The 24,052-nt window shown below is 46.6% G+C and overlaps 1 protein-coding gene across 6 annotated transcripts in view; it reads right to left on the reverse strand.

The window, feature by feature from the left end:
* The window catches only part of RNASET2 (ribonuclease T2), a 100,662-nt gene that overhangs the window by 36,580 nt on the left and 40,030 nt on the right, over positions 1 to 24,052 (reverse strand). For 3 of the 6 annotated variants that reach the window (XM_033935656.1, XM_033935654.1, XM_033935653.1), the window contains 3 exons: positions 22,854 to 22,911; positions 20,786 to 20,841; positions 3,398 to 3,455 (listed from right to left, as the gene is read on the reverse strand). In XM_033935656.1, the coding sequence (XP_033791547.1) occupies positions 3,398 to 3,455; positions 20,786 to 20,841; positions 22,854 to 22,911 (172 nt within the window). Of the gene's footprint in view, positions 1 to 3,397; positions 3,456 to 20,785; positions 20,842 to 22,853; positions 22,915 to 24,052 lie in introns of all 6 variants that reach the window. The other 3 variants (XM_033935652.1, XM_033935651.1, XM_033935650.1) reach the window with 1 other exon arrangement.

Here is a 24,052-nt window from a genome sequence, read left to right on the forward strand (position 1 = left end):
ATCTGCAAGCTCATCCTCCCTCAAGAACCAAACAAGTCAACACTCGGTTTGCGAGACAAGATTTACGAGAATGTTTTGCTCGTCTTGCAAAACACTTGCAAACCGCGGTTTAACTGTACTTGTATCTAAATGTAACATAGTAGCATAGTGAACGACAGCAGATAAAGAGTTGAATGGTCCATCCAATCTGCCCATTAGTTATTCTCATTAAAAATACATGATTAAATTAACTTGTCTCTTCTTTGATATTTCTGGACCATAGACTAAAGTCCACCTGGTACTTTCCTAGGTTCCAACTTGCAATACATTTAACTTACAGCATTCCTTCAATCTACGAGTAGGCAGGATTTCTGCAGGATCTGTGCTAGTATTTTATAAAGACACATGGAGGGGCACTTTTGAAAGGACAGCCAAGTCAGATTTGGGATGTTGTTTGCACCATCAATTTTGCTTTGTTTGTTGTGGTTTTGAAAAATTTAATAAAATATTTTTGAACTTAAGAATTGGGATGTTCTGCTTATAACATTTAAAAAAAAAAAAACAAAAACAAACCATCTCAGCCATTTTTGAAAAGGAAATAGGCCAGCGTTTCTTGTTCAAAAATACACAAGAACATCTAAAATGAACAGCCATTGTACAAACTGAAATGCCCAAATTATGAAAGCCAAAAATCCAGGGACAAGGACGGCTGACTGGTAACATGTTTACAGAAATGGCCACACTAACATCCTTGCAAAGCAGATGGGCAGCTTAGTAGTCAAGGCAGTGGACTATAAACCATAGCACCCACATTCATATTCCCCTACAACAGTGTTTCTCAATTTCTTCAAGCCAAGTACCCCCTAAGTCTAACAAATATCAACAGAGTACCACTGACCGCTCAAGCTCCACCCATGCTCCGCCCTATTACCAATTGTTATACAAATTCTTCCATTCATTTTTCATATATACACAATATACACAGCAGATATAAATTCTCAAAAACTGACATTTCAGTCACTAAATTGAAAATAAAATCATTTTTCCTACCTTTGTTATCTGGTGATTTTATTTTTCTAATCATCTTTTCCCAGTCTCTGGTTGCACTTCCTTCAATCTATGCTCTTAACAGTGTTTCCAGTGCTTTCTTATCCATTGACCGTTTTTCTCTCCGTCATTTTCTGCCCTGCATCCATCTTGGGCATTAACTTTTAACATTCAAGTTTTCCATTTCTCTGCTTTCGTCTCAAAATCTACGTTTCCATGGCTTCCCTTCCTAACTCTCTCCTCTCCCATGGTCTGGAATCTCTCTCTCCTTCCCTCCCCGTTTCTCTGGTCTGACATCTCTCTCTTTCCCTCCCTCACCTGTCAGTGATCTGACATTTCTCTTTTTCCTTCCCTCCTCCCAGTGGTCCTACATCTCTCTCCTTCCTTTCCCCTCTTCCCACAGTCTGGCATATCTCTTGCCTCTCCTTCCCACAGTCTGGCATATCTCTCTTCTCTGTCCTGCAGTCTGGCATCTAAATCTCCCATCCTCCCCTTCCATTCCCTGGACTGGCATCTCTCCCTTCCTTGAGTCACCTCCCCTCCCCCCTCCACCCCAGTATAACATTTCTCTCTCCCTTCTTCCTTTCTGGCTCCCTACCCAGTCCACCATTTCTCCCTCTTTTCCCTCCACCAGTTCAACATTTCTTTCTCTCTGCCTCCTGCATGCTTCCTCTCCTCCGGTACTCATTCCTTCCCCCAACCAATCTCTCTCTCTCTCTCCCTCCACAAGTCCAACTTTTCACTCTCTGTCCTTTCCCTTGTCCCCTGAGTGCGACATTTCTCCTTCCTTCTTTTCAACCCTCCCCATCCAACATCTCTCCCTCTTTACATGAGTCCAATACTTTCTCTCTTTCTCCTCATCCCTACTCTTGAGTGTGACATAGTTCATCTCTCCCCAGTCCTACTTACAACTAACAGGCTCTCTCACCATGCACCATTTCTCCATCCCCTCCATCCCATGTCCATTTCTCTCACACCACTCTCATCCCTCCTCCCCAGCCCCACTCACAATTAACATGCTCTCTCCATATATACCATTTATCCCTCCTCCTCCACGTCCATTTTTCCCTCTTTTGTAACTCACCCTTCCTGCAACAATTTTCCTTCCTTCCCTCCCCCCAACTCCACTCAGAACTAATATGCTCTCTGCCCATGCACCATCTCACCCTTCCCTCCAGCATGCAGCACCTCTCCCTTCTTTTCAAGTCCAGCAGCACCTTTTCCTTCCCCTTTTGCCAGGTCCAGCAACATCTCTTCTCCCTTCCCTTTCCCTCCTCCCATGTACAGCAGCACCTCTTCTCCCTTCCCTCTCCTTCCTCCCCTGGCCAACGGTACCTCTCCTCCCCCTAGCAGCAGCTCACTGTGTGCTTTTAACTTCCCAACATAGCTACCGCTAGCGTTAGTTTAGCAATTCCATCAGGCAGCCTCAGAGCCTTTGCTAAGCCGGCCTGTCTCCAAAGAAGCAACTTCCTCTTTCGTCGGAGGCAAGCCAGCCTAACAAAGGCCCTGAGGCTGCCTGATGGAATCGCCGGCTAAACTAATGCTAGCGGCAGCTATGTGAGGAAGTTAAAAGCACACAGTGAGCTGCTGCTGCTGCTGCTAGTCCATAGGGTAGGGGGGGGGGCTGGAGAGAGAAGATAAGGAAGGCGGAAGACATGCGACGTACAGCATGTTGAGAACCTCTGCCCTACAACTCTTGTTTTAATACAGAGTTCTATAGGAACAGTTAAGTACCTACTGTACACCATCCTCAATAACCTTCAAGCTTGCAGGTGGCAAATATTTAATTACAGTAGCTATATGTGTTTCTAGAGGTCTCACAATTTAAAAGGGGGGGGGGGAAGAGCCAAAGTGGTAATTAAACCTGGGTCCCATGGTTTACAGTACACTCACTGCCTACTTGGTGAGAGAGAGGACAGCAACCACTGGGGGATTCATGAGGCGTCATGCCTTAATCCCTCCAGGTTGTACCCTGGATACAACCAAAACAGGTCTAAATAAAAACGTCCTTCTTTAAAGACTTGAATGTTTTTTCCCATTTGATCATTATTGTTGGATGTCATGATTTTTAGCCCTCCCTAGTCCCATCCAAAAAAAGGTCCCCTTACTATTTGGATGAACTGCAGTATAGGACATTTACCGCACTTCAAAATTCATGCTGCAATGTTAATAGAGAAGCTCTTCATTAATTCTGCAGTTAATTAATCTCAAAGAAGGTAGATTCATTGTTACTGAAACAAGACAAAAGTTGTGTAAATGGAGTTTGAGTTAGACAGATAAATCCACACAATCCAAGGAGACAGCCATTCACTAATAAACAGAGTTTATAGAACCACATGCAAAGAAATATGAAAATATCTGTAAACAGTACCTGAATTTCGTTTATCTTGAAGGGCCATGACTTATTGCACATGTTTGCTTTACCAGGCCTGAAACAGAAAAAAATAATGAGACAATGAGAAGAACTGGAAGAACCAAAAAAGAAGCTTTGACATACAGATTCCTATGAAGTTTCACATCTGTGTCCTGTACTTTTATTCTTATTGTTTAACTGTACCAGCACAAACTATTTGAGCACAGCACAGAAATTTCTTCATCTGGCTAAAAAAATCTGATACGGTAGAGCATTGGCAAAATATGAGTTATAGGATCCTATTTATAGTTTTATTATTAGTGCTCAGAGCTTATTATCCAGGATGCCATTATATCTTGCCAACCATCTTTTGCCCCTTAAGATTTTGTTGGCCTAGTTGCTTTATCATGAAAGCGTTTGTCATAAATCTATTTTACTTCAGCCAACTAGCTCTTCCAGTTTATCTTTATTCAGAATCTGTCATAAATTTAAGAAACTGTCTTCTATTTTCACAGGATGTCACTTAAATGTTTATAATAATCTATTTCTACACATTTAATATATTATGTTAAGTGAAGTGCTCAGACCACCAACCTTTGTGCTCAATGAAAAACAAGCACAGGCTGCCACAGGGACCATCATAGTACTTCCCGGTCCCGGTTCCATTCCACCAAGAGAGATTGAAATTTCACACTACATATATGAAACAACTGTATTTAATAACTTATCTGCTTAGATTTCATCTTGGTGTATTGTTATCCATAACGCTATGCCTGTGCTTTTAAATCAGAGATCTTTCCAAAACCCAATGTTAATCCCTAACACCAAACAACGAGTCTGCCCCTCGACTCGAGTTTCGCTAAAAACAAGTTTCCCTAGGAGGGGACGCTGTGTGTGTTGTTCCAAAGGGAAGCCTCCCGTAAGGGCTCTATGGAGCAGTACTGAGACCTTGCAACACAATGTTAAGTTTCCAGGAAGGGAAAGAGGAACACACCGGAAGGCATGACGGCAGAGTCCCTTTAATGAACCAGGCAACATCTAGGTGAGAGGCCAAGGAGTCTTCCCCCCCCCCGAGCTTGGCAACAGGAAAGGCCTACTATCCACACTGTCAGAGAACCTACTGACAGCCCTTCTGAAGTCCTTCCTGCAAAAAGACCAGGACTACCAGATTGGAGTTCAAAAGGGCTCTATATCCTTCACCACACACCAGTGCTGAAAGGACTTCCAGACCTTAGCATAGTCTGCCATTGTGGACAGTTTCTGAGCAACGTGGGGATGACCATGTCTGAATAATCATTGCTTATCATGGCCACCAACTCAAGAGCCATGTCGTAAACCCCAAACATTCCGGAATGTCAAAGAATTGGTCCATGAGACAATCCACTTGGACCAGCAGTCTGAGATCTTCATCCCTCTGGAAACGAAGTAGGACCACATACCACTGTCTGCGAGGCCAATCAGATGTCACAAGGGCTACCAATCCAGGATGGATCGCAATCCTGTGAATACTCGACTGAGCATGGACCACAGGGAAAACATGTAAAAGAGCTTGTTCCCTGGCCATGGTTGAACTAACACATCCAATCCTTTGCTTCTGAGCTCATACTTGTGGCTGTAAACATAAGGCGCCTAGACGTTAACTGCCAACTGTGCAATAGCATCAAATGCCTGTGGAGACAGCAACCATTCACCCGGGTCAAGAATCTGCTGACTGAGAAAGCCAACCTGTATTTTTTCCACTCCTGCTACGTGAGTGGCTTAGAGAGAGCCTGCAAGTGGGCTCCCGCCCACCAGAAGATAAAAGGACATTTCTGGTGCCTCCTTGCCTGTTGACCTATGCTACCGCTGTTGCATTGTCCAAAAAGACTCTGAATTGCCTTGCCTTCCAGAGACTTCTCCAATGCCAGAAGCAGTAAATGAATGGCTCTGAGTTCCAGGTGATTTATAGACCACTTCTGCTGAACCAGAGTCCAATGTCCCTGGACAGGGCATCCGTTGCAATGACCTCCAACCCCCTAACTCTAAAGGCTGGCATCAGTTAATAGCATTGCCTAGGAGGAGATGCAAAAGAGGTATATCCCAGAAAGGACAGCTGTCTATAGCCACCACCGCAGGCTGATCTTTGCTGCAGGTAGCCAGGGAAGTGGCTCTTGCAGCTAGGCCGTCAGAGGGGACCACGAGAGAGGAGAGTATCATGGGAGGAATCATATGTACGCTTTGGCCCAAGGAACCTCTTCTATGGTTGCTGACATCGACCCCAGGACCTGTAGCAGCTCCAAAGTTTGCTTCTGTAGCTTCAGTCTGGTGGTTCAGGGAGAAACACTTGGCCTAAGGACATGTTGAACAAGATTCCCAGGTACTCCAGACACTGAAGGCCAGATTCTCAGAACTAAATTCTACCTTTAATGTGTTCGCTAAACAGTTCTAGCCGATTTAGTGTGCATGTATTTTAGTGGCAGATTATCAAAACAGCTTATGGCGGAAAGACAGGATAGGAAGAAAAGGAGAGGGAGTAGCATTATATATAAAAGACTAGTCTTTAAGCCCGTTACATTAACGGGTGCTAGAAAGCAGTCCCCTTTCCCTCTCTCCCTCCAGTTCCTCCCTAACTGTCTCTCCGTAGCCCCCCCTTCTGTCTTCCTCCCCTAAGCAAAATGATCTGCCTCCCAGCACACCCCTCCCCCCGAAGCAGCCCCCTTTCCCTCTACCCCTCCAATTCCTTCCTGACAGTGTCTCCGTGGTCCCCCTTCTGTCTCCCCTCCCAAGCAAAGCTGTCTGCCTCCCAGCACACCCCTCCCCCCCAAAGCAGACCCCTTTCCCTCTACCCCTCCAATTCCTCCCTGACTGTCTCTCCGTGGCCCCCCATTTTGTCTCCCCCCCAAGCAAAGCTATCTACCTCCCAGCACACCCCTCCCCCAAAGCAGACCCCTTTCCCTCTGGCCCTCCAGTTCCTCCCTGACTGTGTCTCTGTGGCCCCCCCTTCTGTCTCCCCCCCAAGCAAAGCTGTCTGCCTCCAAGCACACCCCTCCCCCAAAGCAGGCCCCTTTCCCTCTCCCGCACCAGTTCCTCCCGGTCTCTCTGTGGTCCCCCTTCTGTCTCCCCCCCAAGCAAAGCTGTCTGCCTCCAAGCACAGCCCTTCCCCAAAGCAGGCCCCTTTCCCTCTCCAGCTCCAGTTCCTCCCTGTCTCTCCGTGGCCCCCCTTGTCTCCCCCCCAAGCAAAGTTGTGTGCCTCCAAGCACACCCTTACCCCAAAGCAGGCCCCTTTCCCTCTTCCTCTTCCTTCTTCCCAGTTCCTCCCTGTCTCTTCGTGGCTCATGCGATTTTCTCTTCTCGCGGTCTGGCCAGCTCCCCTAGTCCCTTGCCGCCGCCGCCGCCACCCACTTCCCTTCCCGCGGTCGACAAAACTCTTGCCTCCAGCAGCCACCGCAGCACTGTAAACACGCTGCTTCGCGGCCTCTACTGCCCCGATTTGCTCTTCCGTGTCCTTGATGACGTCATCAGAGAAACGGAAGAGCAAATGAAGGCAGTAGAGGCCGCGAAAAGCGTGTTTACAGTGCTGCGGTGGCTGCTGGAGGCAAGAGTTTTGTCGACCGCGGGAAGGGAAGGGGGTGGCGGTGGCGGCAAAGGACTAAGGTAGCCAGCCAGACCGCGAGAAGGGTGGGCTGAGTGGAACCCGGTACCATTGCAGAGGCTCGTTGCACAGTGTAAATACAGTTGCTCAGTGTGAGGCTTCCTTCGCTCTTCCGGGTCTGCATTATGACTCCTCAACGCGCCATCTAGTGCATGCGCAGTCGTGCGGCCACATCCCGACAGAAAAGGGATCAGGGAACACGTTTCGCTACTGTGCATGCGCGGGCTAGCATTTTATTATTTAAGATTATATTAAAGCCACACAATTGCAGGATTTGCAGAGCAAGGAAGAGGCACTGTGGATCAATTTAGAAAGAGGGAATGGTAAATATATTTACATTAGTGTGATATGCACTGCAGGCTTCCTTCACAGACAGAAGAAGTGGACAAATTTAATAGCAGACATTCAGAATAAATCTAAAAAAGGGAAAGTTTTATTAATAGGTGATTTTAACATGCCAGATGTTGATTGGGGTATCCCTATTGTGGGGTCTTCTAGAAGTAGGAAGATCCTGGATTCTCTACAAGGAGAACTGTTCCAGCAGTTGGTAATGGAACCCACATGGGATGGGGTCATACTGGACTTAGTGCTTACAAACGGGGAAAGTGTTTCTGATGTTATAGTGGGTGATCATCTGGCATCCAGTGATCACTGCATGGTACGGTTTAATATTAAGAGGGGTATAGAGAGGCCTCATTCAAAAGCAAAGGTTCTAGACTTTTAAAAAAAAACTAACTTTGTTCGGATGGGGTTTTACATCAAGGAATAATTGTTTGGATGGGAACGTCTGGAAGGAGTGGAAATGCAATGGGCAAAACTGAAAGGAGTAATTGTAAGAGTAAAAAAACCTTTTTGTGAGGCAAGTAAGTACAAGAGGAAAAAAAGGCCGCTTTGGTTCTCAAAAGTAGTAGCTGAGACGATAAGGAATAAGAAGTTAGCTTTCATAAACTACAAAAGATCACAAAAAGAGGAAGACAGGCAAAAATATCTAGAAAAGTTAAGAGAGGCTGGTTGTGTAGTCAGGAAAGCAAAGATGCAAATGGAAGAAAAAATAGCCGGCACGGTAAAATGGGGAGACAAGAAATTTTTTAGATATATCAGTGATAGGAAGAAGTGCAAAAGTGGCATTGCAAGACTCAAAAGGTGAAGGGGAAAAATATGTAGAAGCTGATAAAGAAAAGGCTGAATTGTTTAACAAATATTTCTGTTCTGTGTTCACAGCCAAAGCACCAGGAGCAGGACCGCAGAAGACAAACATGAATAGGGATAGAGGAGTGGTAGATTTTCAGAGAGTTGTGTTCGTGAGGAGCTAGCTAAAATAAAAGTAGACAAAGTGATGGGGTCGGATAGTGTACATCCGAGGGTGCTGAAGGAACTGGTGGCTCCACTGACTGACCTTTTCAATGCTTCTCTAGAGTTGGGAGTAAGAAAGAAGCAGGGAATTACAGGCCAGTAAGCCTGACATCTGTGGTAAGCAAATTAATGGAAATGCTTTTAAAACAGAGAATGGTGAGGTTTCTGGAATCTGGTAGATTACAGAACCAGAGGCAATATGGATTCACTAGAGGTAGGTCTGGCAATATGGATTCACTAGAGGTAGGTCTTGTCAGACAAATATGATCAATTTCTTTGCCTGAGTGACCAGAGAATTGGATAAAGGGAGTACGCTACATGTGGTGTATTTAAATTTTAGCAAAGCCTTTGACAGTATACCACAGCTAATAAATAAACTGAGTGCTCTTGGGATGGGCTCCAAAGTGACGGGTTAAGTGGAAGACAACAGAGGGTAGTGGTCAATGGAGATCACTTTGAGGAAAGGGATGTTACCAGTGGTGTGCTTCAAAGTTCTGTTCTTGGGCTTATTCTTTTTTTACATTTTTATAAGCGATATTGCTGAAGGGCTGGCAGATAAGATTTGCCTCTTTGCGAATGATATCAAAATCTGCAATAGAGTGGACACCCCGGATGGAGTGAATGACATGAAGAAAGACCTAGCGAAGTTTTAAGAATGGTCTGAAATTTGGCAGCTAAAATTTAATGCTAAGAAATGCAAGATCATGCATTTGGGCTGCAAAACCCCGAAGAAACGGTACAGTTTAGAGGTTGAAGAACTTTTGTGCACAACAGAAGAGCGGGACTTGGATGTGATTGTAAGTGATGATCTTAAGGTGGTCAAACAAGTTGAAAAGGTGACGGTGAAAGCTAGAAGGATGCTAGGGTGCATAGGAAGAGGTATGGCCAGTAGGAAAAAGGAAGTATTGATGCCTCTGTGTAAGACTCTGGTGAGATCTCATTTAGAATATTGTGTACAATTCTGGAGACCACATCTTCAAAAAGATATAAAAAGGATGGAGTCGGTCCAAAGAAAGGCTACTAAAATGGTGCGTGGTCTTCATCATAAGGCGTATAAGGACACACTTAAAGATCTCAATATGTATATTTTAGAGTGGTGTATCTCAAACTGTGTGCCTCCTGAGATTCCAAGTGTGCCGCAGCACACTGAGGAGGAAGAGAGGTGCCTGCCAGCTGACTTCCCTACACGGTACAGCACCATGGCTGCCCCGATTTGACGAAGGCCTGCATGTTTCCCCTTCTCTCTAGAATCCTCCGGCTTTCCCCCTGACCTCCCAGTCTTCACCTTTAAAGCTAGTTACAGCAGCCTGAAGAGGATCACCGGTAGGTAAAATGATTTTATTTTCAATATAGTGATTGAAATGTGTCAGTTTTGAGAATTTATATCTGCTGTGTATATTGTGTGTACATGAAAAATGAATGGAAAAAATTGCATTATAATTAGTAAAGGGGATGGGATCTGGAGCAGAGCTTGGGTGGGCCTAGGGAGGTCTGTGGTTGGGGTACTCAGTTGATATTTGTTAGACTTAGGAGTACTTAGCTTGAAGTAGTTGAGAAACACTGATGTAGGAAATCAGCTGGCGCCAGTGCCTCTCCTCTCCGGCCCTCTTCCCTGCTGGCACCCCCTACTGGCATCTCAGGGCACATGTGTGGACGTCAACGTGATGATGTCACGCATATATGTGATGTAATCACGGTGACGTCCGCGCACTTCTGGGTGCCTCAAGCCATGGCCACTACCTTTAATGTGCCCCAGCTCGAGAAAGTTTGAGAGACACCGCTTTAGAGGAAAGGCGGGAGAGGGGAGATACGATAGAGATGTTTAAATACCTACATGGCATAAATGTGCATGAGTCAAATCTCTTTCAATTGAAAGGAAGCTCTGGAATGAGAGGGCATAGGATGAAGTTATGAGGTGATAGGCTCCAGAGTAATCAAAGGAATTACGTTTTTACAGAATGGGTGGTAGATGTGTGGAACAATCTCCTGGAAGAAGTGCTGGAAACAGAGACTGTCAATTCAAGGCGGCATGGGATAGGCATGTGGGATCTCTCAGAGAAAGAAAGAGATAATGGTTACTGAGGATGGGCAGACTAGATGAGCCATTTGGCCTTTATCTGCAATCATGTTTCTATGTTTTCTGCGCATGTGCCCATCACTATCACCAGCAATGGGCACATGCAAATTTAGCGAATCTTCACTACTCTCTGCCAACCTCATTTGCATGAGCATTTTTTGAACAATGACTAGCTTTTTTAAAATCACTACTATAACAGCCTGTTGGTTTTTCACTCAGATTTTTGAGACTCTAGCCCTGAGTTGGTTCCAGCTGACTCTTCTTGATGTTGACTCTCAATCCCAAGTCCTGGAGTAGTTGCACCACTCTCGAAACCACCAACTTACCAAATGAGAGCACTGGAATCCTGGTTTTGTGGGGGTGCGCTGCTACCACAACCACCATCTTGGTAAAGGTGCAAGGTGCTGTGGATAGTCTGAAGGGGAATGCATAAAATTGGAAATGCTGCTCCAGCACATGAAAGTACAAGTACTTTCTGTGGGCCAGGAAGATGAAAACGTGAAGATAGGCCTCTGTCAAATTAAATGAGACAAGAAATTCCCCTGACCCCACTGTCACTATGATCGACTGCACACACTCCATTTGGAAGTGTAGTATCTTTAGCGCCACACTGACTGACTTGAGGTCCAGAATCTGCCTCTAGTCTCCCTTTGGTCCAATGAAGTATATGGAGTATCTGCCCAAACCCAATTTAGGACAGGCTCTATGGCCCAAAGAGCCAGTAGCCTTTGCTCTGTAGAAGAACTTTGAGGGCTCTCTCCAGCTGACTGGCCGTAGAATTTACTAAGCGGTCTGGTAGCGGGGCACAGAATTTTGTATCCCTCCCGGACAACATCCAGAACCCAATGGTCTGTGCCAATCTGAGATCAGAACAAAAGGCAGACAGTCTGCCCCCTATCTAGGGGAGCTCAACCCTTTTCTTAGCATCATTGCGCTTACCTAGAGGTGCGAGAGCTTGAGGATTACTGTCTCCTGCCCCTGTGAATCTCAGACGCAGTCTCTGAAAGGGTCTCTATGTAGTTTGGCCTTCTATATACATATGGAATCTTTAGGAGCCTTTAGCAGCTCCCTGGGAAGGAGGTGGAGTTGAAAACATGACAGACAGTTTTCTGCAAGCAACTTGCTAGTTCAGATACAAGACCACTAGACATATTGCACTAGACCAGGGGTGCCCAATAGGTCGATCGCGATCGACCGATAGCTCGCCAAGGCAAAGTGAGTCGATCACCCAGGACTCACTTTGCCTTGGCGATCTATCGGGCCGATCAGTCTTCCTCTCCCCGACATCAATTCTGCCGTCGGAGAGGAAGTTCGGGCCAGCCAATCGCTGCCTGGCTGGGCGGAACTTCCTCTCCGACGGCAGAATTGACGTCGGGGAGAGGAATGCTGGTCGGCCCGAAGCAGGGAGAGCTTGGGGCGGCGTCGGCTTTGGGGCTTGTTATCCATTGGTGGCGGTTTGGGTCCTGTTCTCCGATGGCAGCGGCAGTGGCTTGGGTAGGGCAGGGAGAAAGAAAGAAAGGGGGCAGGCAGGGAGACAGAAGGAAAGAAGAGAAACAGAAAAAAAGAAAGGGGGCATGAAGAGAGAAAGAAAGAAAGGTCAGGGAGAGAGGAAGAAAAAGTTGGGGGAGGGAATGAGGTGTGGAGGAGAAGCATACAGGCTGAAAGAAGGGAAGAAAGATTGGATGCACAGTCAGAAGAAGAAAGTGCAACTAGAGACTCATGAAAATCACCAGACAAGGTAGGAAAAATGATTTTATTTTAAATTTAGCAAAGTGGAGGCAGTATTACCACAGTTTTCAAAGGAATTTGCCCAAATAACTTAATAGTTAACTGGGTAAATTCCCAGAGATGAAAACTTCCCTTCACTTACTATGCACAGTTCTGAATTTATATCTGCTGTCTATATTTTACAATATGGTCCCCTTTTACTAAACCGAAATAGTAGTTTTTAGCGCAGGGAGTCTATGAGCGTTGAGAGCAGCACTGGGCATTCAACGCAGCTCCCTGCGCTAAAAACTGCTATTGTGGTTTAGTAAAAAGGGAGGGGGGTGGGTATTTGTCTATTTTTGTATGGTTGTTACTGAGGTGACAGTGCATAGAGTCATCTGCTTTGACCTCTTTGAAAAAACCCCGGAATAGGAATGATAATTAACATTTTCTATGCATACAGTGTGCATTGTGTTTTTTTAAAATTTTATTGTTGGTAGATCATTTTGACTTGGTCATTTTAAAAGTAGCTCGCGAGTCAAAAAAGTGTGGGCACCCCTGCACTAGACTATGTATCTTTCTATTCATTGCAGCTATTGATGGATAACTAAAGAATTAGTCCCCGTCCACCACCAGCAACTGCTGCATGGTTGCATATACCAGACATATAGTAGGCTGAATTTCCTAACAAGGGGGGTGCTAAAATGCTATTTTATTATTACATTGCATTAACTTTTCCATAAATTCTACATTACTGTATAAACTGACTAGGTATGTACTGTATTTTTCACTCCATAAGATGCACTTTTTTCCACCCAAAATTTGTACCCCCCTTAGCATTGTAAAATACCCTCCCACCGCACCTTTTCAAAACATCCCTTCCCTCCACCTCTCAGCACCGCTGCCGCACCTTTTCAAAACACTCCCCCAGCACCGCCACCGCTGTCATCGTTGGTACCTTTTTTAAAACAGCCTGGTGATCCAGCAGTATCCCTCCCTCGCTAGACGGATCTACTATGTGAGGAGCAAGCATTACGCGCTCCCGCTTGGGCTCGCCGCTGCTTTCTGAATGGTGGCGTCATTTCTCGCAGGACTCATAAGAACTGACGCCAGCCATTCGGAATGCAAAGGCAGGCCCAAGCGGGAGCGCATAACGCTTGCTCCTCACATCCGCGCTCCTGACCCGAGTAGGAGAGCCATCTAGCGAGGACGGGAGGGATTTTAAAAGGTACAGGGTATTTTTTTTTTTTTTTAATGCTTCTGACGGTTATTGGTTGGTTTTTGTTTTTTTCTGTGCTGGGGCTCTTTGGGGGATCATGCACACTATTTAGCTTTTTCATTCTTTGTGTATCTCTTATTTGTATATTCTGACTTAATTTCTTGGATTCTTTGGCAGCCACACAATAGAGGTTGGGGAGGGTGGGATTGGGGGGTGCAAAAGGTACTGGGGGGGTGTTTAAAAGGGCAGACAACATCACCATACTCCTCCCCTTCGACCCATCAGAAACCACCACCACAGCAAAGCTGGAAACAACCCTAGATACAGTAGAAAAATGGATGATGGACCACAAATTGAAACTAAACTCAGAAAAAACAAAATTCCTTTTGCTAGAAAAGGCCCAAACTCCTACCATCACAGAACTGAAAATCAAAAATATCAAATACCCGATACAACCCGAACTCAAAATCCTAGGAGTAACGATAGACAGATGTTGCACAATGCAGTCCCAAATCAACAAGACAACCCAGAAAGCGTTTCTAACCATGAGAAATCTACGTAAAATCAGAAAATTTTTCAACCCAGCACAATTCAGACTAATTGTCCAATCCCTAGTCTTAGGTTTGCTGGACTATTGCAACTCCCTCTATCTACCTTGTCCAGCCTTTATGATAAAACAACTTCAAACCATACAAAACACCACCCTCAGACTGATATACTCCCTGAGAAAACATGATCACATTACAACTGCCTTTTTAGACTCTCACTGGCTACCCATACAAGTACGAATTCTACTGCCTATTATTCAAAGCGTTAAACGACTCTTCCCCCTCCTACCTAAATAACCGCTTAAACCAGATCTTCACCTCAAGACACAGAAGAACCCCGAACCCTTTTGCCTTCCCCCCACTCAAAGGCACACAGCGCAAGAAAATGTTTGACAACCTTCTGGCAACACAAGCAGCAAAACTCAAACCATATCATCTCCAATCTACTGACGACAACGGACGACTTCAAAACATTTTGAAAAGAAATCAAAACCCTGCTGTTCAAAAAATTCATCCAAACATCTTAACCCCCCCTTCACCTTACCTCCAGATAATTCTCCCCTACAAAATCCTCCCCAAAACACCAACTAAATAAACAGATCCCTGAAATGTTTTGTAACCTTACCTACTCTAACTGTAATCTATTTGTCTATATCACACAGTCCTGCAATGTCAATTTACTATCCAACTTGTAAGTTCCCCTCGGAATCTACCCAGCTATCTCTCCGCTGTTATAATTAAAAAAAAAAATAAATAAATTTATCTTCACTGGAAAATGTCCAGTCAAATCTTTTGTAATCCGCCTTGAACTGCAAGGTATAGGCGGAATAGAAAGCTGTAATGTAATGTAATGTAATTTAAAAAGGTACGGGAGTGTTTAAAAGGGTATAGGGGTATGGGGGATGATTTTAGGTACTGGGGAGCTATGTGGGGGCATGGGGGATTATTTAAGGTACTGAGGTGTACGGGGGGATGATTTAAGGTACTGGGGGGATATATGGGGGGTTTGTGACCTGCTGGCCTGCCTGTCACTAGGCTACTAGGCCTGCCTGCCCTGTGCCATGTCCCTGCCTGCCCTATGCCTTGTTTCGGCCTGCCCTATGCCCTGTCCCGGTCTACCACTAGACCACCAGACTGGGAACTGGGTACAGAGCCTGGTAAGGAGGGGGGACAGGGTGCAGAGCCTGGCAAGGAGTGTGGGGTTGGGTGCAGAGCCAGGGAGTATTTGGTTCAAAATGTTTTTTTTCTTGTTTTCCCCCTCTAAATCTAGAGTGTGTCTTATGGTCAGGTGTGTCTTATGGAGCGAAAAATACGGTAGGAATGGATAGTGGATTAGTAACTGGTTTGGATGCACAGAGTGAATTAGGCCATATGGTCTTATGTTCTATGTTAATTCTTATACAGTATATGAGTACAGTGGTGCCTCACACAACGAACTTAATTGGTTCCAGGAGCAAGTTTGTTATGTGAAACGTTCGTTATGTGAAACGCGTTTTCCCATAGGAATACATGTAAAAAAAAATAATTCGTTCTGCAGCATAAAATATGCTAAGATGACATAAAAAAAGATAAATTTTTGGTTATTATTTTTATTTAGATACATCTAAAAACATAATTGTTTTTTAAAACAACACACATTTTTTAAATTTAAAGACAGACTAAGTAGAGTCTAATTTTACAGTGAGAGAGGGCAGAGTCTCAGCAGCAAAAACTGGGACTTAACTGTTCATTTTTTTTTTTTTTCTACCGTGTTTCCCCGATGATAAGGCAGGGCCATCAAATAAGACAGCCCCCCCTTTTTAGAAAAAAATGTAAAATAAGGCACCCCCCCGCAAATAAGCCACCCACCGATACCTGCGCTTACCCGAATCGGGTGGTACGGTGGGTGACTCCGTGTGGTCCCTGGCACCCCCGACACGATCGGGGCAAGAGGGAGCTCAAGCCCTCTTGCCCCCCCGACTCCCCGACACGATCGGGGCAAGAGGGAGCCCAAGCCCTCTTGCCCCCCGACTCCCCGACACGATCGGGGCAAGAGGGAGCCCAAGCCCTCTTGCCCCCCCGACTCCCCGACACGATCGGGGCAAGAGGGAGCCCAAGCCCTCTTGCCCCCCCCCGACTCCCCGACACGATCGGGGCAAGAGGGAGCCCAAGCCCTCTTGCCCCCCGACTCCCCGACACGATCGGGGCAAGAGGGAGCCCAAGCCCTCTTGCCCCCCCGACTCCCCGACACGATCGGGGCAAGAGGGAGCCCAAGCCCTCTTGCCCCGCCGATTCCCCAACTCCCCGACAATATCGGGCCAGGAGGGAGCCCAAGTCCTCCTGGCCACGGCGACCCCCTAACCCCACCCTGCACTACATTACGGGCAGGAGGGATCCCAGGCCCTCCTGCCCTCGACGCAAACCCCCCCTCCCCCCAACGACCGCCCCCCCCAAGAACCTCCGACCGCCCCCCCAGCCGACCCGCGACCCCCCTGGCCGACCCCCACGACACCCCCAACCCCCTTCCCCGTACCTTTCTGTAGTTGGCCGGACAGACGGGAGCCAAACCCGCCTGTCCGGCAGGCAGCCAACGACGGAATGAGGCCGGATTGGCCCATCCGTCCCAAAGCTCCGCCTACTGGTGGGGCCTAAGGCGCCTGGGCCAATCAGAATAGGCCCGGGAGCCTTAGGTCCCTCCTGGGGGCAGGGCCTGAGGCACATGGTCGGGTTGGGCCCATGTGCCTCAGGCCCCGCCCCCAGGAGGGACCTAAGGCTCCCGGGCCTATTCTGATTGGCCCAGGCGCCTTAGGCCCCACCAGTAGGCGGAGCTTTGGGACGGATGGGCCAATCCGGCCTCATTCCGTCGTTGGCTGCCTGCCGGACAGGCGGGTTTGGCTCCCGTCTGTCCGGCCAACTACAGAAAGGTACGGGGAAGGGGGTTGGGGGTGTCGTGGGGGTCGGCCAGGGGGGTCGCGGGTCGGCTGGGGGGCGGTCGGAGGTTCTTGGGGGGGGGCGGTCGTTGGGGGGAGGGGGGGTTTGCGTCGAGGGCAGGAGGGCCTGGGATCCCTCCTGCCCGTAATGTAGTGCAGGGTGGGGTTAGGGGGTCGCCGTGGCCAGGAGGACTTGGGCTCCCTCCTGGCCCGATCGTGTCGGGGAGTCGGGGGGGCAAGAGGGCTTGGGCTCCCTCTTGCCCCGATCGTGTCGGGGAGTCGGGGGGGCAAGAGGGCTTGAGCTCCCTCTTGCCCCGATCGTGTCGGGGAGTCGGGGGGGCAAGAGGGCTTGGGCTCCCTCTTGCCCCGATCGTGTCGGGGAGTCGGGGGGGCAAGAGGGCTTGAGCTCCCTCTTGCCCCGATCGTGTCGGGGAGTCGGGGGGGCAAGAGGGCTTGGGCTCCCTCTTGCCCCGATCGTGTCGGGGAGTCGGGGGGGCAAGAGGGCTTGGGCTCCCTCTTGCCCCGATCGTGTCGGGGAGTCGGGGGGGCAAGAGGGCTTGGGCTCCCTCTTGCCCCGATCGTGTCGGGGAGTCGGGGGGGCAAGAGGGCTTGGGCTCCCTCTTGCCCCGATCGTGTCGGGGAGTCGGGGGGGCAAGAGGGCTTGGGCTCCCTCTTGCCCCGATCGTGTCGGGGAGTCGGGGGGGGCAAGAGGGCTTGGGCTCCCTCTTGCCCCGATCGTGTCGGGGAGTCGGGGGGGGCAAGAGGGCTTGGGCTCCCTCTTGCCCCGATCGTGTCGGGGAGTCGGGGGGGCAAGAGGGCTTGGGCTCCCTCTTGCCCCGATCGTGTCGGGGAGTCGGGGGGGCAAGAGGGCTTGGGCTCCCTCTTGCCCCGATCGTGTCGGGGAGTCGGGGGGGGCAAGAGGGAGCCAGGCGGAGAGAGGGCAGTTAAGCGCAGTGCCTGCGCGGAAGGATGCAGCTCGGGCGACTTCGTTGTGTGAAACGAAGTTCGTTGTACGAATCAAGACATAAAGTTCGTTGTGCGCAGCGTTCGCTGTGCGAGGCGTCCGTTATGCGAGGCACCACTGTATTTGGGTTACTTTTAAGGTAATGGTGCTGGATTGTGGAGATGATTTTGGAGTGAGAAGGAAGGGCCATAAACTCTGTTCAAAAGGTGACTTTGGTGGGGAAAAATGTATTTAATAGTAGGTATCTACTGATAATCCCTTTTTGGTAATGAAGGAACCAGCTAAACAGCCTCATGATGTGAGAAGCCAAAGTAAATCTCACTTTAAAGTGTAGACATTATTTTAGCTCATATATCCACTCTGTCTTTGAGAGTATGGAATTTCAATTTGAATAGATTCCATGTATAATAACTAGCAAGGACACATTGCAGTGGTAGGTTTGGGTCTATGTCACTTCTATTTGTTTGGGTGGATTTGGACAGAGGGGAAAGAGAGGAAGGGGAGGAGGTAGGTGATTATATAGAGGGAATAGGAGAATAACTGGACTGGGTGGGAGGGGGGTGCATAAAACAAGGCCACCTTCTCATCTTGAATAAGTTGTGATTTGATTATATATAGTTTGAAAAAAATATTAAACAATGCTAACCAGATTCTGTTATGTGACACTTATTTCAAGAAAAAAATAATAATTCTTCTATAAGAACTACCGTATTTTTCGCTCCATAAGCACACTCTAGATTTAGAGGGGAAAAACAAGAAAAAAAACCATTTTGAACCAAATTCTCCCTGCCAGGCTCTGCACCCAACCCCACACTCCTTGCCAGGCTCTGCACCTGTCCCCCCTCCCTACCAGGCTCTGTACCCAGTTCCCACTCTGGTGGTCTAGTGGTAGACCGGGACAGGGCATAGGGCAGGCCGAAACAAGGCATAAGGCAGGCAGGGACATGGCACAGGGCAGGCAGGCCTAGTAGCCTAGTGACAAGTAGGCCGGCAAGTCACAAACCCCCCATATATCCCCCCAGTACCTTAAACATCCCCCCGTACACCCCCAGTACCTTAAATCATCCCCCATGCCCCCAAATAGCTCCCCAGTACCTTAAATCATCCCCCATACCCTTTAAACATCCCCATACCTTTTTAAATCATAACCCATAGAGATTCTCTGTGGCTGTCCCATGCTTTAGTGAAATCAGATACAGATTTTGACTCTATCACTTGTACTGGGAGAGACTCACCCAAGGCAGTATATAACAGGTGAAGCTTGACAAAGACAACTCACGTTGTTTCACTAAAACAATAATGCTAGTGTAATGGAATACAGGCATATTAAATTACACTGGTAGCATCAATATATATAATTTCAGATTCTGAAGGCAATAGCATCCAGTTAACTGATGTGTATGCAAACAGGCACGCACACATTCATGTGTATGAATCTCTGATCCTGTCAAATTGCAAAAGACTTTATACAGTAATACAAACAATGCAGTCGTCGGCTGTTTCCAAGTGGCTAGCATGCTTGATCACTGAGATACAGTACATGTTTTCCCCTTCCCCCTACCATGAACTATAAAGATAGATATTTTGCAACTGCCTAACAGGTTCCACTCATCTCATGACCCATGATATTATCATTGTATTGCAACTTGTTTCACCACAGCTTGATTTCACATTTGTATTAAGCATTTTTCCTATAGATGTAACAAACCTTTCATTACATCTGGCTCGACTATCGATGTACTTTTATGAATGCGATACAGCCACAAGGAAATTTTGCTTGAGCATCGGATCAATAAACTACAACATATGCCTTTGGATAACGCTAGTTTTTTTTATCAGCAAATGGTGATTTTTTTCACAATGGACTCTGGTAATGTTTTTTAAAATTATGGGGGGAAGGGAAGGGCTTCCAATGTGATTGTGTATGTGGTTTGAAATGTACAAGAATATTTATTGAAATTTATTGAAGTTTAGAGCAGTGGTTCCCAACCCTGTCCTGGAGGACCACCAGACCAATCGGGTTTTCAGGCTAGCCCTAATGAATATGCATGAGAGAGATTTGCATATAATGGAAGTGAGAAGCATGCAAATCTGCTCTATGCTTATTCATTAGGGCTATCCTGAAAACCTATCCTGATTGGCCTGGTGGTCCTCCAGGACAGGGTTGGGAACCACTGGTTTAGAGCAGTGGTTCCCAAACCTGTCCTGGGGGACCCCCAGCCAGTTAGGTTTTCAAGATATCCCTAATGAATATGCATGAGAGAGATTTGCATATAATGGAAGTGACAGGTATGCAAATCTCTCTCATGCATATTCATTAGGGATATCTTGAAAACCTGACTGGCTGGGGGTCCCCCAGGACAGGTTTGGGAACCACTGGTTTAGAGTATAGAATGAGTTTAAAATAATTAAAGAAAATAGTTTATATTTGAATTTACAGCAGTTAATGTGTATGTGATGCATATTCATTAGGGATATCTTGAAAACCCAATTGGCTGGGAGTCCCCCCCTCCCCAGGATTAGGATTACTAGACGTCCGGATTTACTCAGACATGTCCTCTTTTTAGAGGTCTGTCCAGGTGTCTGGATGGGTTTTGAAAACCAGTGAGCTCGGGGCCACGTCTGGAGGGCATCTGCGCACGTCTGGAGGACATTACGCGCAAAACAATGACATTACGCGCATGCGCAACTGTGACATTGTCAAATCGCATCCACGCATACGCAGATGCTCTCCAGACGTGGCCCCAAAGAGATGGGGTTTATGGGGGGTTATGTGGGGCTGGGTTTAGGGGGAGGGGTGGAACAGGGCAGGGCTATGAGCAGAACGGGGCGAGGCCACATGTCCTCTTTTTTTGAGGACAAAATCCGGTAACCCTACCCAGGACAGGTTTAAGAACCACTGCTCTAAGCTTTAATAAGAGCCCCGCTGTTTCCAATTTGCAATTTATATGCACTTTTGAAAAAACAGATACCACACCGATATGAATATAATTCTTACCACAGTCCATGTAATGTCCAGACAGTAGGAGGATCCTTACAGAGACTGTTATTCATCTAAAATAGATAAAAACAAACTCACTTAAAGAAATATGGCTACTAGTTAGATAAATGTAGTTTTAGTGAAACGCAAGAAATATTGGCAAGGTAAGGGCTATTTGGTTGAACCCGTTCAGCCATTTGTATTAAACCTACAACTTGACTATGTCTGTGGACTGGGCTTGGGGAAACGGTGCTTCAGAATCGCATCAAAGGCAAGTGCCACTTACTGTAGATCAGGGGTGTCAAACTCAGTCGCATAAGGGGCCGAAATCTAAAACACAGGCTAAGTCATGGGCTGAATTTTTTATTAAGATACTTAGGGGTCCTTTTATTTAGGTACACTCACCGATTTAGTGCACGCTAAATGCGCACCTTAATAAAAGGACCCCTTAGTCTTAGTAGAAGTAAAGGGTTACAACCTCTCCAACCCCACGCTGGCTCCGTGATGTAAACAAAATAAATAAAAAAGACTTTTCCTCTCTCTTTTAGGTCCTAGTTAACGCTTGCTATCTAACACCAGATCTGGAGGGTTATAAATATATATTTTTTCCTTTTTGGTTTGCAGTGAGGATATATTCAAGCAATATCCTAGCTATTAATAATAATAAAAACTCAAATTCCACATGCTTTCCATGTCCTTCAAGTTTCACACTCTGCAAACTTCTGCGATCTGCTGCCTAGGTCCAGACACCACCCACAGGAGCCTCTTTATAAGCGCCATTGGAGAGCTGCATCCTGAGGTTTGCACACCCTGGTCTCCCAAAACGTACCTGCCAGCTGCATGCCAAGGTGTTCTCCACTCCTCTTCCAGTACCATCCGATCGAAAAGGCTTGCAAACAAGCCCGTTCTCGGGGCACTTAACGTTTTCCTGTATCGTGGGGCATGAGACGATCGCGGCGCTGGGGGAAGACAGTGCCCAGCAAAGGCTCTAGAGTCAGCCTCCGCAGCACGTTCCCTTTGCCGCGGTCCCGCCCTTCCTCTGATGTACGGGACCGCAGCAGATTGAACGTGCTGCTGAGGCTACAGCAGCCTGCAAGGATTGCTACGGCCGACCAGCGATCCTCTGCAGGCTGCTGATGCGGCACTTGTACAGGCGGGCCAGCTTAAGTTGAAAGTTGAAAGTGTCTGGTGGGCCAAATTTTACTACACCATGGGCCAGATTTGGCCCACAGGCCAGAGTTTGACATGTCTGCTGTAGATAATGCTATTAAGACACAGGGGTATAAGTTAGCAATATGGGCAACCGTTAAGGCCTGTTATTTTACCACTAACTCATGGAATTTTAGCATTGATCCTATTTTATACATTTTATAATGAGACCTAGTTACTAATAACTGGGATTAAGAGTAAGATAACACTTCTTAACAGCACCCCCTATTAACAAGGTTACCCTTTTAAGGCAAACTCTGCCAACTAAAAACAATTAAAGGCAATTAATGCACAGCATTATTTGATCTGGATTCCAGTTCAATGTTGAATGCTCTAGCGCAGTGTCCCGCAAACCTTTTTACTCGGCGGCACAGTACACTCCGGGCTGTGGCTGGGGGGCACCCAGAAATGTGCGGATGTCGATGTGATGACATCACATGCATGCGTGAGGTCATCATGTCGATATCTGAGTATGCACGAAGGCCCTCCAGACGGGGCCCTGAGCCACCAATGGGGGGCGCTGGAGTAGGAGAGGCACAGAGAAGAGGCGCAGGGGCCAGCTAACTGCCTACAGGACATGCCTCTCACCGCGAGAGGCTCGTCCTGTAGGCAGTCAGCTGCGCCAGCGCCTCTCCTCACCAGTGTCTCGTAGCACACCCAGAATTTCGCTGTGGCACACAGTTTCTGATACACTGTTTATAGTGGATCAGTTATTCAGTCAGCTTCCTACTTGTCATGCACCATCTTTCCAAAATCAAAACTTGACTAGTCACCCCCAAGCATTAATTATTATTCTTTTGGAATTTCAGTATTTCTGCTTTGGTCCAATCAGCTTAAGTTCTATAACTGAATTGTTTTTTTAGACAGAAAATCTCACCTTGCACACAGTTACTGGCCAGTGGTGTGTCAGAATCAGCTTATTCCATATATGCTTGCTGCTGTAAATAAAGAGAACATTTGTTTTGTAAACACAATATTCGCTAAAATGGCATAGTAAAATGCTAAATGATTCTAGTTTGGATTCCTTCACTTAATCTTGAGTGAAATATATACATATTCAGGTCTTTCAGTCTCTTCTTGTATATCTTTTGGTATAAGTCCCATACCATTTTCATCACCTTCCTCCATGAAGAGGGCCATCCTAGGTCTCTACTGCCAACTGTTGTGTGACATAAGACAAAATCTTGCAAAGAGACCTTCAAAAGCATAACATACCATGCCAGTACCAATGCTTAACAGAAAGCCATGTCTCTTTCACACATGCAGAACACAGACCCCAACCCAGTATAGAATAAGTAACCACAAACTAAAATAGAAATAAAAATTAAACTGAACCCCCAAGAAGCTAGACTCTTCATATAGTGCAACACTAGAGAAAGAGAAACTGTAATGAATGTCCCCTGTACTTTGTAAAATATAAAGACAGCCAATGTAAATTCCAAAAACTGACATATTCCAATCACTACTCTACAAATAAAATAAAAATGGAAAATACGAAGCCATTTTATTGGACTAAATATATTTTTCCAATTAGCTTTCAAAGGCCATAATCCCCTTCCTCGAGTCAGGGCAATTTACTGCTGTTATGGTATCCTGTTCTGACCCGAGATAGGTAGTTTTGGTTTCTGAAAGTTAGTCAAAAAGATATTAAAATTACTCCAATAAAAATAACACCTCATTTCCATTTTCTAATTTTTATTTATTAACATAGCTACCATACTACTTTTATCTAAATAGAAAATAACATTATTTTTTTGAACCTGGGTTGTTTTTTGTTTTTTTTCTAATTGTGGTCCCAGTTTCTGGTTTCTGCTTTCCTTGTTTCTCTTAACTCTTACCAAGATTTCCTGCCTGTTCATTTTCTCTCTCCTCCTTTCTCTGTGCAACATTTTATTCCTGCACCAAATCCATCTCTCCCTTTCTCTCCCCTCCGACATCTCTCCCTGACCCCCTTCCATCCCTCTCCCCTTCATGTCCATCTCTCCCTCTTCTGCTCCCTCTATCCTCCTCCATTTATCCCTGTCCCCCTTTTACCCCACTCTGCCACCTCTCCCTGTTCTTCTAACCCCTCTGCCT

Source organism: Geotrypetes seraphini, chromosome 3 (assembly GCF_902459505.1).
Source record: "Geotrypetes seraphini chromosome 3, aGeoSer1.1, whole genome shotgun sequence".
In the NCBI taxonomy this organism is placed as follows: Eukaryota; Metazoa; Chordata; class Amphibia; order Gymnophiona; family Dermophiidae; genus Geotrypetes; species Geotrypetes seraphini.